General features: G+C 44.1%; 1 protein-coding gene across 3 annotated transcripts in view; it reads right to left on the reverse strand.

Annotated features, from left to right (window-relative positions):
• Nucleotides 1–20,687, reverse strand: part of WDR41 (WD repeat domain 41) — a 1,028,182-nt gene that overhangs the window by 351,061 nt on the left and 656,434 nt on the right. For all 3 annotated transcript variants that reach the window (XM_044063698.1, XM_044063697.1, XM_044063699.1), the window contains one exon: nucleotides 896–1,006. In XM_044063698.1, coding sequence (XP_043919633.1) covers nucleotides 896–1,006 — 111 coding nt within the window. The remainder of the gene's footprint in view (nucleotides 1–895; nucleotides 1,007–20,687) is intronic.

The following is a 20,687-nucleotide window of genomic DNA, read 5'->3' on the forward strand; positions in this document are numbered from 1 at the left end:
AATGTATTTTCATATTTCTTCAAGAATTTTCATGTTGTAAACAATCATCTCCTCCAATCCAAATTATAACACGTGGGATACTCATTTACAGTCTTCTAGCAGTTCAATATCTGCTTTACAATCACACCCCAGTAGTTCAGTGGCTTACTCAAATATTTCTCACAGTAATTTCTATCAAATATAGGAGTATCATAGGAATCTACTCTTGTCTCCCTCCTGTTCAATATCTTTCCTAGTGATATGTGTAATCAAAGAACGGATATAAAGTTAAAATAATATGCTAATATCTCAGTAATGGTACAGCCATCCATGAAAACTTCTAGGCACTTCCATAACACTAATGATCACTGGATAGAAGTGAGCGAATGTAACGACCATTCATTACATCTTCATTTTTGTAACCTTAACAGCTTAGTCTTTTTTTCATTGCGGATTACATTTTTAACTCACTGGTTAAGACAGAGTTTTCTTGCAGCTCTGAGCATGATTTTTTTATTTATGATTTTTGCCTAAGTATCATATTATCGACCTATATAAATACCCCTTCAATTTTGCTATTAGTTGCAATCTTTGTGCGCTCACTCTTGTTTTGTGCATGACGGGTGATGTTTCTCTTTAGAGTTCTTGCTTCACAGTGTATTTCTGTTTCCCTTGTACGTTTACTGTCATCGAGATGTTTCCTCCTCCAGTCCCCTTTGAGAATGAGAGGTTCCAGCAGGTTTAAAATAATTAAAAAATTCACCGACTACTATCCAAACACAAACTCATTTTTTTTAACAATGCTGCTCGATTTACTGATGCCAATACCTTAGAAACATTTTTTTTTTCTTTAGTGTGTCAAACCTCCAAGGCTTGAAAGGACATCTGGCATTTGTTATTCAACGTGTAGACTTACCATTAACATTAGACAATGCACGGATATTATCCTGATGGTCATATAATCGTTTTAATTCGATGATGTTATAATTTGGATACTCTTCAGTAGGTAATGTCAACTTAAATATTACTGAAAGAAACAAAGCACAAATATGTAAAAGCAGAACTGATCATCTGGAAAATAAAACTTTAATCAAAGTCAATAAATAAATAAATAAATATTATAAAGCAAAAGGATATTTTCTAAGTGATATTTATTTTATGTTTTGCAGAGGTATTAATACTTAGTGAAATTATTTATAGACAATTAATAGTATCAGAAAACAGCAGACCATAATATTTTCTTGGCCTGATTTATTTCCTTGCAATCTCTATATTACATTAAATTCAAATTTTAAAAATGCTGTTTAATATCACTACCAAACCTGGGTGAAAATCAAATACCAACCAAGTCCCAGGGTAGTAAGTAACTAAAACAATTAAATTCAGTGACTGTGTTTCCCTCAGTGATCACAAATAAGAACATCTCTGGCTTAAAACTTTCATATATTCCAATTCATCTGTGAGACTTATAGCCATGTATACAATCCTGCAATTATTTATCTATCATCTGGCAAACATTTTCTGACTGTTAGTGCTGCATAAAGATATCAGCAGTATATTCTGAAAAATATAAGAAAAATGAAGAAACCTTGCATGTGAAGAACCATTTGATTTCACAATTTTTTGTAAATGTTCACACCATTGGTTAATTTCTTCTTCTTTCGGCTTTTCCCAGTTAGGGGTCGGCACAGCGGATCATCTGTCCGCTCATGACTGGCAGTGGAGTTTTACGGTGTCTAGTTGCCAGCCCGGCACCCAACCTTCCACGGGAGGCACACACACGCATGCACTCACGTCTAGGGCAAAGTTAGAGTATCCAATCCACCTACAGCATGTGTTTGGGATGTGGGAGGAAACCGGAGCACCCGGAGGAACCCCACATGACCACAGGGAATACATGCAGACTCCACACAGAAGGCACCCCAGTCGAGGATAGAACCAGAGAAGCTCTTGCTGTGAGGTGGCAATGCTAACCACTGCACCGCCATGGCCGCCCACACCACAGGGTTAACTAACAATCTGAAATGATGTTAAAAATCTCTGAAGTTCAGGAGCTACTAGATTAAAACTGATTCCATGTAGTGAGTCCTAACATGTCAGAACTTAATGTACATTTTTAAAGTTGGCATACATCAGATGACTGAAGAATAAACTGTGTTATATTAAGTAGCCTCAGACTCATTTGATGAAAGAAATATCAGACTGGCATTGAAAATATTGAAAGCCTACAGATCAGCCTAATTTTATATCATATTAAGGAGGAAAACTTCCCCCAAAAAAGCACCACGTGGTAACTTGGTTATTCATAAAGCAGCATTGGGAAACGTATTTAGTTCAGAATGATGTGCATACATTACTGCAGCATCATATTAAATAATTAGCTTTAATACTGTACTTGTAGAGAAAACATTGATGGTGTTTCAAAATGGTACATCAGCAAGGATTTTTACATCAGGGCTCCTATGACTTAAGGCTGCCAGTGTTACAACATTTTCTGTTTCAACACACTGTTATGCCATCCTTTTACATACAAATATTTAAACATTTGCTATAAGTGGTTTTCTTACTTGGTTTTGAGTTCAGGACTTTGCCAATCTATTCTCCTTCTTGTTCTCTGAATACATCGCAACATGAAAATCAAAGCCTTTCAACTAAGAATACTACAGACAGCAGTCAGCAGGCAATACTACAGACATGTATGCAATGTTGTCTGAATTCTTTTACCACAGTAAAAGGTTAAGCTTGGTTAATATTCACTGCTACCCAGTTTACCCATTTCCCTTCTGTACCTTCTGATATCATGAACTTCCTCTAGCGAAATGGCATGAAAACCGGATTTCATCATGTACCAAAGAATAAACCAGCAAACAAGTGCCACACACCCCCTGCAAGCTGTCACAACTGTACATACTATGAAGTAAGACTTATAGTTTAATCCAAAGAAAACGTGTCCTTTTTGGTAGAGTGGAACACAAAATAAACCAAAGAAAAAACTCCAAACAACAAGAACCATCATCCAAGACTTCTGTCCTTTTAAACACACACTTTCTAAGAAAACATTTCTGTTTGGAGTATTTCCTTTAGCAAAATTTAAAGTTTATGACCATGGAAAAGCATCATACAGCACTTAGTGTTTGACAAAAACAAACACATACTGTTTTCACAACTGCCAACAAATAAGTATGACAATTCCTGCATGTTGTCATAACTTCACATACTGTAACACGTTTTGCAGTTTATGCATTTTACTCTAAGTGAAAAATAAAAAAAAACTTGTCATACTTACTGGCAAACAAGTGCCATAAATCTCACTACTTACTGCAAGTTTTCACAAATGCATGCATTGGGATGTAAGCTTTGCAAAAGCAGTACATAGCATTTTGCTATGGATGAATAAAAACTGCTCCCACAAGTACTGTCAGAAACAAGAAACACATGCCACACACATGCTGCAAGTTAACACAACCATGGACACCATGTATTTTGCTTTAGGTTTAAAGCAGATACTACAGTGCTTACTGCAACCCTCTATATGTAATGCTGCAAGCTGTCAAAACTACACACACTGTTGGTTTTCTTTCTTCCTCACTTCCTAGCACTTGCAAATCAGAGTGAGCACAAAAGGACAATAGGGCTGCCAAAGTAATAAGCTGACGCATTTATAGAATGTGCGCTGATGTTGGCATAGCTGGGCAATATACTAAGATTTCCACCAGATAAATACACATTTTTAAAGATGGCACATGTAATCCCTGCTCTTGACATGAATATAAATCATGCACTTGGCTTAAACATGCCCAGCAAGCTAATAATAAACTAAGTAAAAATAATTAGTGCTGGGAAAACAGTTATGACTTTGCATTTAAAATCTAGAAGTGAAACTGATTCTAACAAATCTGATGATTTGGGATACAGAAGGGACAAATGGAAAATAATACATGGAAATACAAAATAATACATGAAAATACGGAAAGAACTGAAAAACAAGAATGACAAGTGCTCATAAGAATAAAGGATTTATTTTTCATTCTGCAATGTTTGCCCCTGTGGTCTACTGACCACCAAATCCTCTTCTTGGTCTACGAGCTAAAAAGTCCCCTTTACCAGGTAAGAGATGAGAGCGAGGAGATGAAATTGAGGGAGCCTTTAAGGGTGGTTTGAACCTTTTTCAAATTTTCTCCATAGTCCTAACCACATCTGCAGCAGGTGAGCCACTCACGAGGGGAATGCAGTGAGCTATCTGCAGAGGACAGCCCCATTACTTCCACCCCTCCCCTACAATATGGGAAGTTATCAAACAGGTGTCAGGCAGGGAGACCACACTACACTGTGAGCTTCCAAATGTGTACAGACCATACCCTCCCACCAAGAGAGGTGAGCGGACCACATTCCTTCACTCTTCCTCTTCTCTGATTGGCTCCTCCAAAGCTGCAGCTGTTAACTGAACCCCTGTCACCTGGGGCACAGACAAAACTCTATTCCTCTGTGCCAAAGAGTCAACCTTTACAGTCTCCCATTTATTCACTAATTTCACAACGTTGTTGGTCTTCTGTCTGATTATCTCCATCTGGCAAAACCAGTCTTTGGTTCAAATTCAAGGTACTCCAGATTCTTATTGTCAATTCTTATGCTTTTTTTCTGTTATTCAAGCACTTATCCTTGGAACGATGAAAAATACTGCACTAACAGAATCACTCTAAGAGAATTATTATTGTCAGAAGAATGAGAAGCAGATTCCCCTTCCATTTGTTGGCTAAACTTTTTTCACCTTAGCCTATTCTGCATCCAAAAAGGTCTTTGATCCTCTATGATATGAAGACCGCTAAATACAGCACCTTGAATCTCACACCTGCTTCTTATTACTTACTGTTATTAATCTAAAGGCAGTTAAGCATGAGGGGCACATTACAGTGGGTAAGAACTCAAGAATCAGAGTTCAGTAGAATGCAACGGGTGAGATTTAGATTACATAAAGACACGTAAACATCAAGACTAACCTTTTAGAAATAACTGGTATACGGTCTTCTGATAAGGAAAAATAGCTTTATACATGAGTAATACATGACAGTACAAGGATTTTGTAAAAAACTGGTAAAACCACAATTTATTTTTATTTATTTTACATTTGATAACAGGGAAAGTCTGACTGGACACAAGCTGTTTTTCAGTAGAGCCCCAGGGAGAAAAGCTCCACATTTAGTAAGCATAACAAACTACATTAGGATAGTGATAACCATTTTGTACTACACACATTTATGTACAAAGTTAAAGATACATCACATATATAACAAATATTTTTACAGAAATACAATATGATACAAGTATTAAGAAAAGATGTAGGACTTAATCTAATTGTTAGTATATCAGAGGAATGTAGAGCAAATTCAATGTATTACATGTCAGAGTAAAAATTATAAAATATTAAGATTTAGTTGCCTATACCACAGGTTCACAGGATGGTACTAAGCTATCGGCCCTAGGGCCTATACAAGCCTAGCCATAACAATTCCCTGGCTATTTCTTCCCACACTATTTACTTCCCTGGACCCCTGTCTAGCAGGGCGACTGACGTGATCCCTGGGGTGAATTTCCTTTCTCCCATCCAATCATCAAGGTTCCTTTTGAAGAGGGCCAAAGAGGCGCTTTGCTTGACATGTATGGGCAGTCTATTCCAGAGTCTGGGGAGTCTCTGGGTCAGGAACCTATCCCTCCAGCATGTTTTAAGTGTAGCATGTCCAACAGCTCTGGGTATGACATGGCCTTGTATGTTAAGCAGAGATCGCCTCGGAGTAGACAATATGCGACAGAGTATAGCTGGATTTTTTTAAGGCTGTCAGCATAGGGCATCTGCTTTAGGCCTGTGATTCTTTTAGTGAGGTATTTCTGCGGCCTTTCCAGTTGTTGCAGATATCTTGAGAGGTACATACCAAATGGGGCGCTGTATTCTATAATGGGTCTAATGAGGGACGAGTACGGTGGGACAATGATCTCCTTTTTTCTGGATGAAAAGCCTTTAGTGATGAGGTGTGCCACATACAAGGATTTTCTGACTGTTGCGGCGATGTGGTTACTGAAATTGAGATTACTGTCCACCTGTGTCCCTAAGTCTCTTATCACATTTTCGGTGTTTAGTGTACTGCCACCTATGTGATAAATCATGGATACATGTTTTTTTCCCAAAGGGGATAACTATACATTTCTTGGCATTCAGCTTGAGCCCATGGCTCTGGCACCAAGCATCTGTTTCTGTAAGGCTCTTTTGTAGAGTATACCACAGAATAACCAGAAGAACGTGAGCACTCCAAAGGACACCACCTTTATTCACAAACAGTTAAGCCCTTTCCTCTCCACTACAGAGACTTCCTCAGAACAAAAATCACAACCTTACCCAACCAAGTTAAATACACCCATAAATTATTCAATTAAGCAACAATTAAAATCCTTAAAGCAATATCAAACTTCCAATGTTAACATAGTTCACTGCATTGTTTTAAAAATTCTTAAAAACAAGATTTAAACAAAATGTTACATTGCTTTATATTAAAAAATGTGTTTATATAAATTAACAAACCAAAAACAAAATAAAAAAAAAAAATGTTTTTAAAAACCTAAATTCTCAAATAAACTAACCTGAAATTTGATCATGTTTAAGAATGCTAGCAATACTAATGGTTTCATTGATGCCTGGAAATCTAGAGGCATCCATAAACAATTGCCATTTTATTTGAGAACTTAGGTTTTTAAAAAAAAAATGTAAAAATTTGTTTTTGGTTTGTTAATTTATATAAACACATTTTTAATATAAAACAATGTAACATTTTGTTTAAATCTTATTTTTAAGAATTTTTTAAAACAATGTGGTGAACTATGTTAACATTGGAAGTTTGATATTGCTTTAAGGATTTTAATTGTTGCTTAATTGAATAATTTATCGGTATATTTAACTTGGTTGGGTAAGGTTGCGATTTTTGTTCTGAGGAAGTCTCTGTAGTGGAGAGGAAAGTGCTTAACTGTTTGTGAATAAAGGTGGTGTCCTTTGGAGTGCTCACGTTCTTCTGGTTATTCTGCCTTTTGTAGAGTATCCACATCATTTGGGGATTCGATAATGGCTCCCAGTTTGCAGTCAGCTGCAAACTTTGTTAGCCAGAGTCCCTTAGTGGTGGCCTGTACTTCAGAGAAGTAAATGCCAAATAAGAGGGATCCCAGGACTGAACCCTGAGGTAGTCCACTTGTCACTTGTCTGGAGCTGGATTTGGAGTCAGCTACTTTTACCAGGGAGATATATGCTGGTTCTCCAAAGGAGAAGATGAGAGGGGTAGAGAAGAATAGAAATTCATGATTTAGCTGCTATTTTAGCAGCAGAGAAGTGGAAACAGTTGTTTTTAATTTAGTTGCTGAGTTTGCAATGGAGAGGTGAATACAATTGGTTTGGTTTGGTTTTGGTGAGGGTAGTACATTATGTTAAGGGTATGGACTAGCCTGGATTGGTACATGAACAGAGCCAAGTATCAATCAATTTAATTCACAAGAGCACAGAAGGTAGATTTAATGAAGGGAAAGTGAATCTACCCTTGAAATGAGGAAAGTACAGTTGTGTACACTTACCATTAATGTAGATGTCTGAGTGTATTCACTGTTGCAGTCATCACCTGTGGATTATCCCTGCTGTGGCAGCCCTCGGTCGGCCCGAATACCAGAGTCAAATGTTTTTCTGCGTCGGCTGCTGTCACTTGTTGACTATCATCAGCTCATCAGTGCTATAAAGCAAGGCAGCCAACGCCATTACATCAGTTGTTTTTGCCCTAACCAGTCAGAAGTCCAAGGAAATATGGTAAAGTGGTCCCGGTGGCTAAAAGCCACCATAAGAAGCTTGTTTCCCCCTTAGGAAAGAGGATATAGGGGGAAGGAGGCAGGGAAACCAGGACTGCAACAGTGAATACACTCGGACATCTGCATTTATGGTAAGTGTACACAACTGTACTATGTTCTTCGTGTTTCACTGTTGCAGTCATTTGGAGGATTCCCAAAGCTGAGGAGATGGGTGGAAGGATTTGTTAGAGACCTAGGCATGGGTAAGCATGCCCTGCAGAACTGCAGAGGCAAACCCTGCCCTAGCCTTAGAGAAAAGAAGTACGTGGTAATGCTTTGTAAAGGTATGGACAGAGGTCCAGGTGGCAGCTTCTACGATGTCCCTGGTGGGAACTCCTCTAAAGAATGCTGTGGAAGTGGAGGCTGCCCTAGTGGAATGGGTTCAAATAGACTTTGGGGGTGGTTTCCCATGTAATTTGTAGCAGAAATCGATACAGTGTGATATCCATTTGGAAATGGTTTGCTTGGAAATGGGCTTCCCCTCTGCCCCTGGGGCAAAGGTGGCAAGAAGTTGGTCTGTTTTCCTGAAGGGTTTAGTACGGTCCAGGTAGTATTTCAGCTGTCTGTGCACACCTAGTGAGTGGAGAATTCTTTCCCCTCTGTTTTGAGGGTTAGGGAAGAAGGTGGGTAGATGTATGGCCTGGTGGAGAGTCACTTTAGATACCACCTTGGGCATAAAGGAGAGGTTAGTCCTCAGAGAGACCCTGTCTCCATGGAAAATGGTGAAGGGTTCAATTGCCATCAGTGCCTGAAGTTCTGAAACCCTTCTGGCTAAGGTGATAGCTAGTGGAAAAGCAGTCTTCCAGGAGCGGTACTTCAGTTCTGCTGAAACAGCAGGTTCGAAGGATGGTAAGGTTAGTTTTTCCAAAACATAATTCAGGTCCCAGGCTGGTGTGGGGTGGCCTTCTGGGAGGTCTGATATTAGAAGCCCCTCTGAGGAATTCTTTAATCAAAGGATGTGAGAACAGGGGCTGGTCTTTATCAAAATGAGCTGAAATGGCTGAGGCTTGGATTTTAACAGAAGAGAAGGAGAGGCCACTATTGAGTAACTCCACTATATAGTCTAGGATAAGAGGGATGGAAAGTTGTGAGGAACTGCACCCTCTGGACTGACTCCAGGAGCAGAATCATTTCCATTTTCCTGCGTAAGATTTTCTGGTGCTGGGCCTTCTGGCCTCTGTGATAATGTCTATGGACCTGCTTGCTTAACTGGGGCCCCCTGCTTGCTTTTAGAGTATTAGCCATGCTGACAGTTTGAGAGTCTGCAAGTCTGGGTGCAGGATCCCCCCCCCACCCGAGTCGAGGTCTGAGATCAGGGGAAACTGCCTGGGAGGATGTGATGTCAGGTTGCGCAGTAAGGGGTACCAATGCTGTCTGGCCCTATCTGGAGCAATGAGGATGGCCTTTGGTCTCTCCTCCCTTATCTTGATCAGTACCTTGGGAATAAGAGGCAGAGGAGGGAATGTGTACACAAAGAGGGAGTTCCAGGGGAAGGTCAAGACATCCACCTTCCACACTAGGTGGTGATACTCCCTGGTACAGAATTTCTTTAGCTGGGTAAAGTAGAGAGGCAGGAAGCTCTGCTTTTCTGGGGATAGGAAGGCCATTTGGGATGATGTGTCCAGCAGTACGCCCAAGAAAATGGCCCTCCTGGAGGGTGTTTGCTTTGATTTTTTCTTGTTGATGGTGAACCCTAAGGAAGTTATAGGAGGGTTTTGACAAAGAGGAGGTCCAGATAAGGGTAAAACTGTATATTTCTCTGTCTGCAAAATGCTATGGTCGGGGCTAAGCATTTGATGAATACCCTGGGACCAATAGATAAGCCAAAGGGTAGCATAGAGAACTGAAAGTGTTGTCAGCCTGATCTGAAGCGCAGGTATTTCCTGCAGGATTCCCATATGGGGATGTGGAGCTAAGCATCTTTTAGGTCTAGAGTCACTAACCACGCATTTTTTGCCAGCATAGGCAGCAGCTGCTGCAAAGTTAGCATTTTGAATTTGGGGATCACCAGGGAGGTGTTCAGAATGGATAGATCCAGGATGGAGCACCAAGTGCCCTTTTTTCCAGGAACAAGGAATAGTCTGGAATAAAAGCCTTTGCCCGTTTGATCTGTGGGAACAGGTTCTACTGCCCCCTGGGATATGACAGTTTGGACTTATTTCAATGCCCCTGCCTACTGATTTAGAGGTAAGGCTGGGTACCCTCTTGGAATTGGGAGTGCGTTGAAAGAGAATTTGTATCACTGAAAAATTATCTTTAAGAAACACTGGTCCTTCGTCACAGAAAGTCAATTTTCTTCGCAAAGGGAGAGCCTTCCTCCTAGCTTTTGGGGAGTCAGTTTCCCTGCTTTAAAACCTGCATTTGCGCGGTTTTGCACCAGTATACAACTCAGCACAGCTCCTCGTGGTGTCCTGCAAAGTGATACAGGCAACAGAGAGACCTAAGAGAGACTTTCAACTGATTTAAGTATTTTTTTTCTTTGCTTTCTACTCCGACTGCATTTTCCCACTGATCTGTGTTTGAAAAAATTTAAAATTGTATTGCCTTACCTGCTTTTACAGTTGCACTTTCTAAAAAGTCGTTTTTGCATTCTTTAATTGTTGTAGGCTACACACTCAAGTGTGCTAGCCTGTTTATAGCATTTACAGTGTTTTCTGTGTGATTTTCTGTTATTCTCTGCAAAATAAAAAACAACAAAAACAAAAAAACAAAAAAAAATATTCCTTTTCCCGCCTTACTGAACTAGATTAGTCCAGATTTCAGGCTTTGCTGAATTCCAGACTGTGGTATAGGTTCCTGTGTTGCCCATATCCTTACTTGGGTAGGAGGAAGCTTCTCTGTTCACCAGTGAGAGTGAGGAGCTTTGAGCAGCCTATCTGTCCCTGGAGGAGTGGTCTCAGCCCAGAAACTAGTAGCTTACTGTCCGTTTTGGGTCAATTCCTATCTCTTTCATTTTCCCTGCTTTAAAACCTGCATTTGCACGGTTTTGAGTGATTTTGCGCACTGCGCAGCATCGGGCAGTGCCGCTTAAACAGGTTTAAACTATTCCCGGATCCACAAAGTCTACTCTTCACTTTTTCCCTTAGAACTGTTCTACCTCTCAAAGTAAGCACTCTATTTTCCTTCTAAAGCCCTGCACTTGCTCAAATCTTATAAGTAAACACTAACAAACTAAAGCACTACACCCGCTTATACTCTTTATAAGTACTTGGCTCCCTATTAGTCCTTTCTGATCAGTCAATAAACAGTTCCTATTCTGGCATGTCCAAAAGACAGTTGCAGGTTTACTCTCCAGTCCAGCTAGTGAATCTGGGAATCTTGAGGCAATGTTACAATTGCCTTATTTACACAGACCACCCTCTTCTCCTCCCAACAAGCTCAAATTTATGTGAGAGATGCAACTATACAGCCAAACTGGAGGCTGATCTCTCTCAATCCAAGACTGGCACAGTCAGTCAGGAGGAGAAGGTAACCACTCACACCACAAATCCAGTCTCACATAGACCTATCGCATCAGCAAACCAAACACATAAACACACAAAAACATACTCGGAGGCTCTAAATAAAAATCTGCCAAAGCAGCAGAGACCTCCAAAGCAGACATCCAAGCAACCGCTACCCCACAACAATACCCACGTAGCACATACTTCACAAAGTCAGTGTGCCACACAGTCATAGCCCTTAAGGCTAAACAACACACCAAATACACCTGTAATAGGTGACTCTATTGTCAGACACACTGACGTCCCACTCACCAGACTGAACAAGGAGAAGGTCAGTGTAAGCTGCCTGTCAGGCGCCAGGATCCGCCACATAAAACAAGCACTCAGGTCACTCCAAAGCAAGTACAAATATGACTCTGTCATTGTCCATGCTGGTGTGAATGACCTGAGACATACCTCCCTGGACTACATGAAAAGAGACATAGAGGAGCTCTCTGATCACGTAGCCCACGCCGGTATGACCCTGACCTTGAGTAGCATCTTGCCCTCACCAAGAATGATGCCACAGTATAAAGACAAAATGATCAATTTTAACAACTGGCTAAAGTATTGGTGTCATTCAAAGGGGATCCAGTGTCTGTCAGCCTGGGATGACATGCTCGACAAGCCATGTTGCTTCGCTAGGGACTGCTTGCACCTATCACCCCTGGGCTTTCGAATACTGGCTAAGGCTCTTGCCACCCCCACAGTGCCCTTTTTAGGCAAGGCTCAAAAGACAAACTCACCTCCATAGACAACACAAGGAGAAAAAAACTAAGGGTAATGCTACTAAACACCAGAAGTCTAAATCTCAAGATGCACGCACTCTAGGCTCTCCTCAGTATGGAGAATATCGATATCTGTGCAGTAACAGAAATCTGTTTCAAGGCTCCCGAGAGCACCCCAGCACTACCAGGTTATAACTCATACTATGCTTTTCGGCCCCAAAACCCGGACCGAAACACAAAAGGAGGGGGAGTATCTATATTCATCAAAGATACCTATACCTCCAGGTTAGTGGCACTGCATGAGGCATCGGAGACCATCCATGTGCAACTAACAGTGGGCAAAACTGCCTTTCAGTTTGTAGCCTGCTACAGATCACCTTCCCAATCTCAGGAACCTCACTCGTCTTTCCTGAAAACATTGGAGAATATGAAGGTCTCTCCAAACACCATAATATTGGGTGACTTCAACTACCCAAACATTGATTGGGAAAATTACTCAAGCCCAAGCACCCTTGCCCAACGGGAACAACTGGTCACCACTCCCACAAGAGGGGACAACATATTGGACATGGTCTTCACCAACATGGTGACTCTATGTTCCACACCAGAGGTAAACCCCTCACTGGCAAGATCAGACCATAAACTAATCTCACTGGACATCCATATCCCGTCCCCACCTCCAGCCAAAGAAACCACTGTGAAAAATTTCTCAAAAGCAAACTTTTAGTTATGTACTTACCATAAGTTCGGATGTATGGGATCCATCTCGCCTACATTCATAACTGATGGGTTCGGAGCGATCGGCTCCGACTCGGCCACTATATAGTAGAACGAAGTCTCTAATTGGCTGGGCTACCCCTTATCCCAGAATGCACAACGCCTGCTTCTCCAGATCTTGTTTGTTCGCTTTTATATACCTACATCCAGGCACAGAAACATACCAACAACTGTAACAAACTAAAGTCCTTCAAGAGAAAAACTCAGTAAGTAGCAACATTTCCTCTAAGTCCAATGGGAAGGGGAGGAGGGAGAGATGAATGTAGGCGAGATGGATCCCATACATCCAAAGTTATGGTAAGTACATAACTAAAAGATGTAATGGGATCCTATCTTGCCTACATTCATAACTGATGGGACAGCATCCCTAGCACCTAAATCCCGGGTGGCTCATTGGAAAACACTCCTGAGAACTGTGGAACCAAAGGAAGCTCTACCTCGAGAAGCCACATCTATCTTGTAATGAGAAATAAAGGTGTGCGGAGAAGTCCAGGTAGCAGCCGCACAGATATCATCTATCGATAATTTGGAGTGAAATGCTACATTAGTAGCCATTGCCCTGGTAGAATGAGCCTTGACTGGGAATGGTAGCTCTTTGCCGGACTGTGAATAGATGAAGGAGATGCAATCTTTAATCCATTTGGCTATGGTGGTTTTAGCCACCGGTTGACCCAACCTATTTTCCGCAAAGGACACAAACAGCTGATCTGACTTTCGTGTCTGATTGGTCCTACTTAAATAAAAACGCAGTTGTCTGTGAACATCCAACTGATGGAAAATATATTTTGCGCTATTGGAGAATTTGTGAAAAAACACAGGGAGCTCCAAGGATTGTTGAACGCATAAGGGGGATGCTACCTTGGGTAAAAAAGAGGGATTTAACTTGAGAGACACTCTGTCTTTGTGAAAAATCAAATAAGGGGGGTTAGAACAGAGAGCCTGAAGCTCTGAGACCCGCTTGGCAGAGGTTATTGCCACCAAATAGGCGGTTTTCCAAGATAGAAATTTTATATCACAAGTAGCTGCTGGTTCAAAGGGACGGGCAGTTAAAGAAGCTAGAACCATATTCAGATCCCAAGAGGGCACAGGATGGGCTATTGGGGGCCGAAGGAGCCACGCTCCTTTAAGGAAAGATTTGCAAAGCCTGTTTGCCATTAAGGAAGGCTCAAAGGAGACATGAAAATTAGAGATAGCCGCCAGTTGGACTTTAATTGTGGAAACTGAAGAGCCCAAATAAAACAGAGAAGCCAGGAATTCTAAAACCTGAGGTACTGGGGCGGTAAGGGGATCTATACCTCGTTGCTGGGCCCAAATAGCAAACCTCTTCCACTTGCTGGAATATAGTTTAATAGTGGAAGGTTTGTGAGAAGAGGACAAAATCTAGATGACGTCTGTAGAAAGAGAGTTATCTCTGACTAAGGTTGGAAGTGGAGTAACCAGGCGGCCAACCTCAAGGACCTGAGGGATGGATGAGACTGTCCCAACTGATGAGTTAACAGGTCGGGTACCAGTTCCAGAAACCATGGGCCCTCCACCGCATACCTCAGAAGGAAGGGGAACCAAACCTGACGAGGCCAGTGTGGAGCGATCAAAATCAAGTCACTTCATAGATAAATCACCTTCTGTATCACCTTCGGGAGAAGGGGAACCACAGGGAAGGTGTAAAGTAGACCGGGGGGCCAACTATGAGCTAGAGCGTCCCTGGGAATCTGCCCCTGAGAGGGAGACAGAGTGAAGAACTCCCTGCATTTCGCATTGTGAGGGCTGGCGAACAAGTCGCAACAAGGGAGGCCCCACTTGGTGAAAATGTTTGCAGCCACCCTGTTGTTGAGGGCCCACTCGTGGGGCAACAGGAGAGTCCTGCTCAGCCTGTCTGCAATCACAATGGATTTCCCCGGAATGAGCGTTGCCACTAGGAAACGCTGGGTAGAAATCGCCCAATGCCACACTCTCATGGCCTCTCGGCAAAGAGGGTAGGACCTGGTTCCGCCTTGCTTGTTTATGTACCAGACTACCGACATGTTGTTGGATAGGATCGCAATAGTACCCCGGGGAAGAACATGATGAAGTGCTTGCAACACCAGTAGCACCACTCTCATTTCCAGGATATTGATATGTAAGTGCTTTTCGTGAGCCTGCCACATACCTTGGACAGACCTGTCCAGATAATGCCCCCCCTAACCCTATCTGGGAGGCGTCCGTGGTCACCGTGGCAACGGGAGGCTGAAGGGCAAAGGGTCGCCCCTGGTCCAGGTTGGACCGAAGCAGCCACCGACGTAGGTCCCGATGGCAACTTTCCGTAATCTGGACCAAATGGTTCAAGGGGAGATCCTGAAAGGACCATTGAACCGACAGTAGCCATTGCAGCACCCGCATGTGCAGCCTGGCTAAGGGGACTAGAAGAATAGTCGAGGCCATCGTGCCCAATAACTGCAGAATCAGTCTGGCCTGAACTCGTGATCTGGGTAACAAGGTTTGAACCTGCGACTGCAGGACCTGAATCCTTTCTACCGGCAAGAATGCCCGCATTCTTCTTGTGTCTAACTCTGCGCCTATAAAGGTAATACGCTGAGACGGCTGCAGCACAGATTTTCCCCAATTGAACATGATTCCTAGTGAATGACCCAAACTGACTGTGGTCATAAGCGCCCGAACTAATAGATGCTTGGTGGTGGCAGTAAGGAGCCAGTCGTCTAGATAGGGAAACACTCGGAATCCTAGACTTCTCAAGTGAGCTGTCACTACTGCCAGGCACTTGGTGAACACCCTGGGGGCTGTGGTGAGACCAAAGGGCAGTGCTCAGAACTGGAAATGACTGGTTCCCAGGCAGAAGCGTAAGTGACTCCTGGACTCTTGACTTATCAGGATGTGATAGTAAGCATCCTTGAGATCTATGGAGCACATCCAGACATCCTTCTCCAATAACGGGAGAATGGACTGAAGGGTGACCATTCGGAATTTGGATTTTTTTACAAAGCGATTCAATGATTTGAGGTCCAAAATGGGCCTTAAGTCCCCTGTCTTTTTTGGTACCAAAAATAGTCTTGAGTAAGTTCCTGATCCGATCTGGTCGGCGGGGACAGGCTGGATGACTCCTTTTCTTAGCAGCTTTGAGACCTCGACTGCTGCTTGATCCCTCTGACTGGGTGGCACATCCGGGATCTTCCTGATAGGAAGAGGGGGCTTTATGAAAGGGATGAGATAGCCTCCGGTTATGGTTCAGAGCACCCACTGATCCTTGGTGATAGATTCCCAAGCCTGTGGGTGTTCCGAAAAGCGACCCCCAACTGGCTCCGGAGATGCGCAGTCGGGCCATGTCTCAGGGACGGTGAGCGTAGGATGGACCATGAAAGGAATCGCGGTCTCCAGAGTTATGGGGGCCGCTGCTGCCTCTGGGGCGGCGTCTTCCTGAATCCCCCCCGCCTCTAGAGTGGGGATCACTTGGTGGAGTAGGGAAAGACCTTTGAGATTTTTTGAACCACATTTTCCCTCCTCTCTGGGCCTTGGGGTAAGGTCTAGAGGGAGCAGAGAAACGGGCCCCCACGGCAGTCAAGGTCTTGCCCTCCCGCTCGCATCGAGTCAGTGTGTCCTTCACCTTGGGTCCAAACAGGGAGGACCCATCAAAGGGGGCGTTGGTGAAGGAAGACTTAAAGGCCTCCGCAAACGGACACAAGCGTAACCAGGCGTGTCTTCTAAGAGCCACGCCTGTTCCCGCTGCTCTACTCGCCCCTTCGGCCGCATATGAGATGAGCCTCATGGACAAGTTGACTATCGAAGATAGGGTAGTCATCTGGGCGCCAACAGTTTGGGCTAACGCCTCAGGAAGATTACCCGTAAGAGACTCACCTAACTCTTTGAGGAGGTCCCTTTGGAGCCTGGTAAAATGACAAAGATAATTCAGCGACCGCAGGGTAAAGGCCGCTGAGGAAAGGGTACGCTTGCATCCTATCCATGCTCCTGGAATCCTTATTAGGAGGGTGAATAGACATTGAAGCCTCTGCCACATCCTGCTGAGTGGCAGATGCCACCACCATCGCATCTACTGCAACTCCTTTGGTCAAAAATTCCTTTTGAGGAGGGGCTGAGAGGAACTTGTTAGGCCTGGTGGGCACCGGTTCCACAGAGTCAGGGTGTTCCCACACCCTTCGAGAAACTAAATCTAGCAATTCATCGAAGGGTGGAGACACCCAGGAGGCGGAGGGCTGGGCCCCAAAAGCCTTGAGGAAGACTGACTCCTCTGCGGAAGGGGGTTTGGACTGCCAATCGCCTCTCTGTCTCAGGATCTCGAGGATATCGGAGAATGAGACGTCATCCGAGGACGATTTTGGGGACCCCTCCGCATCATCGAGGTCAGTATCTGATGTGATAGACTCATCCTGGGAGTCAATGTGCTTCCTCTTGCACAATTTCTTCCTTGGAGGTTCATCTGAAGCGGATTCAGAAGGACCTCCCGGGAGAAGGGAACCCTCCAAGGGGGTATCCTCAGGCCTTGGGGCCCCGCTGTCGTGGGAATGAAGCACACCAGAAGCACCAGTTCCCAAGTCTAGGGACGGTGAGGTAGAGAGTTGCTGAGCCAGCAAGGACATGGCCAGCGCACTCCTCATGGCCTCAAAAGCAGGACCTCCAGACTCTACGGAGGACACTGGCTGAGAGACCACGACGGTACGGGGAATTCCTGCGGCCGATGTTCCGAGGGGGAGACTAGGCACCGAAGCTACCAGTTCCAAAGTGTTCCCCTCAGCCCCGACCAAGGAAGTCCCGGTACTGAACCCTGACGCCGAGGACAGAGTAGGAATGATGGTCGGAACCAAGAGGCTCCGAGGGAGTCTCGGTTCCGACTGGACGACTCTGCTCCACTCCACCATCACCGACTCCAACGGTTCCGAGGAGGTTGGAGGAGGAATCGGATGTGTCGAAGTGGGGACCGGCTCCGGAGCCGAGTGGGCTGGAGCCGAGACCATTTTTGCAAAAACCGGGGACTGGAAAAGCCTCTGGATAACTCTGTCCAAATCTGAGTCAGACAACCTGGGGGATTTAGAGGAAATAGATGGGGGACGAGACGACTTCTCTCTCGGCTCCGATAGACCAGGGGACCGGCTCTGAAACAGCTCCAACACTATCGGCACTGGATCCGGAACCGTATGTATAAGTATCGGTGCCGAAGGAGACTTCAGGGCCGAGGGGGAAGAGTCTGAGCTGCACACCTCCAACGGCTCCGAGACCAAAGGAGCCGAAGCAGATGATTCGCCTCTCGATCCCCTAACCTGCGGCTCCGACACCAATGGAGCCGAGGAAAGAGGTATCAAAGCAGACCCTTCCACCCGAGGCTCCAAAGCCATTGGAGCCGAGGAAGAAGAGGTCGACCTATGCTTCTTGGAAGTCGGTTCCGACGGAGTGGTCGGAGCCGACGACCTTTTCTTTTTAGAAGCTGGAGAGGAAGGAGAAGCCAAAGCTTCCTCAAAGGATGGCTTAATAAGGCCCTTAAGTATCAACTTATTTTTACGTTCTTGAAAGACCCTAGAGGAAAAAGCATGACAAACACTGCATGTTTCCTGTAAATGTTTCGGTCCTAAACAATATACACAAACAGCATGACTATCGGTAATGGACATTTTGTAGTTACACTTAGTGCACTTTTTAAAACCAGACTTCTGCTCTTTCGACATCCTGTCACACCACTGTTTTACCACAACGAAAAAACAACCTTACGTAGGGCATGAGCACTTTTACTCAAACGGGACTGGCCCGAGATACAGCACGCAAAAAATGGGCAGAAGCCCTCTAACTTAAACGGGCTTAACCCGATAAAAAAAAGAGAATGTACAGTAAGACAATTTCAGCACACACAAATAAGGGCAAGGGCCCTCTAACTTAAACGGGCCTTGCCCAGTAAATAGAAAAAAATACCAATCACACCAAAAAAGTTTACACACACACTTAAAGCTGTTAAAACAGCTGTTAAATTTATGAAGAAACCCCTAGGCCAAAAGACCAAAAAGTAACCAAAAAACTACTTAGCTCCAGACAAGTCGAGACCACGTCTAGCTTGAAAAGCGGCAAAGGAGATCTGGGGAAGCAGGCGTGGTGCATTCTGGGATAAGGGGTAGCCCAGCCAATTAGAGACTTCATTCTACTATATAGTGGCCGAGTCCCGAACCCATCAGTTATGAATGTAGGCGAGATAGGATCCCATTACATCTTCACATTTCTCAAAACCAAGGTGGAATCCTTCAAAGCCCCAGGGCCAGTGGAAAATACTGCCCGAACCGCAGAATCCTTTTCAAACGCATTCTATGAGCACCTACAGGAATGCATGGATTGTGCTATCCCAAATAAAACCAAGACTCACTCCTCCAAAAACAGGAGACCTGTCTGGTGGACCCCGGCCATAAATAAGCTATACAACAGAAGAAGGAAGCTACTACATGATAGAGCAAAATCCCAAAAAGGGAAGGCATCTCTGATCAGTACTAGTAAGAAACTACAATCCCTCATAAAATCATCAAAGGCCAGCTTCGAAAGGAAAATTGCTCAGGACGCTAAGGATAATCACAAGGCCTTCTTTAGCTATGTCAGGAATCTGGGTGGCAACTCCCATATATACTCTGAGTTAGTACAAAATGGCAAAAAATACACTGAAGCCACAGACATTGCCAACATCCTGGCTGACAGGTTCAGTGCAAACTTCTCCCCCCCCTTCCCCCCAAAAGAGCAAATGTCTATCCCAACAGAATGTAGCCTCCCAGACATCACAGGTGCACAGGTGAAGGCTGTCCTCTCCAAAGCAAAAACACAGCATCAATGGGACCGGACAGTGTCCCGGGCTGTGTCTTACACGAGCTCCAAGAAGAAATGAGCCCTCACATAAAGTCACTGTTCAAACTCAGCCTTACTACAGGATATGTACCCAAAGAATGGCGTACAGCAACTGTGGTCCCGCTCCACAAAGGTGGTGCCACAACGGACCCCGGGAACTATCGTCCTATAAGCTTGACTAGTCTGGTCTGCAAAACTATGGAGTGTATCATTATGGAACTCATAAACAAAGACATTGGGAACCTCCAGACACTGGACCCTACCCAATTCGGCTTTGTTAAGGGCAGATCTTGCCTCTTAAACCTAGTTGACTTCTTTGAAACAGTTACCAAGACCACAGATGAGGGGAAGGTAGTCCACACAGCCTACCTGGACCTCGCAAAAGCCTTCGACACAATACCCCACTCAGGCATCATAAATAAGCTTACCAGCTTAAATATCAACCCCTATGTCACAAGATGGGTTGCAAACTGGCTCAGGGATAGAACCCACATGGTCAGAATTGCAGGTGCCATGTCCGATTCTAAACCAGTTACAAGTGGCGTCCCACACAAGGCTCAGTCCTGGGACCTCTCTTGTTCGGTATATACTTCTCTGAGGTACAGGCTAACACAGGAGGACTATGGCTGGCCAAGTTTGCAGATGACTGCAAACTGGGAGCCATAATAGACTCTCTGGCTGACACAAGCATCCTCCAGAAGGGTCTCACAGAGATGGATACCTGGTGCCAGAGCCACAGCCTCAAGCTAAATGCAAAAAAGTGCATAGTCATCCCCTTTGGGAAAAACAAAGTGCCCACAAATTACCATGTAGGAGGTAATCCATTAAGTATGGAAGAAGTAATTAGGGATTTGGGGACCCAAGTAGATAGTAATCTCTCCTTTGACAATCACGTTGCCAAAGTGGTTAGAAAGACCTTCTATATAGCCCACCTTATCATGAAAGGGTTCACATCTAGATCTAGAAAGGTCATTGTGCCCCTCTACTCATCACTCATCAGGCCCATAATTTAATACAATGCCCCATTTGGGATGTA

Source organism: Protopterus annectens, chromosome 2.part2 (genome assembly GCF_019279795.1).
Source record: "Protopterus annectens isolate FY-2018-M chromosome 2.part2, PAN1.0, whole genome shotgun sequence".
NCBI lineage: Eukaryota > Metazoa > Chordata > Ceratodontiformes > Protopteridae > Protopterus > Protopterus annectens.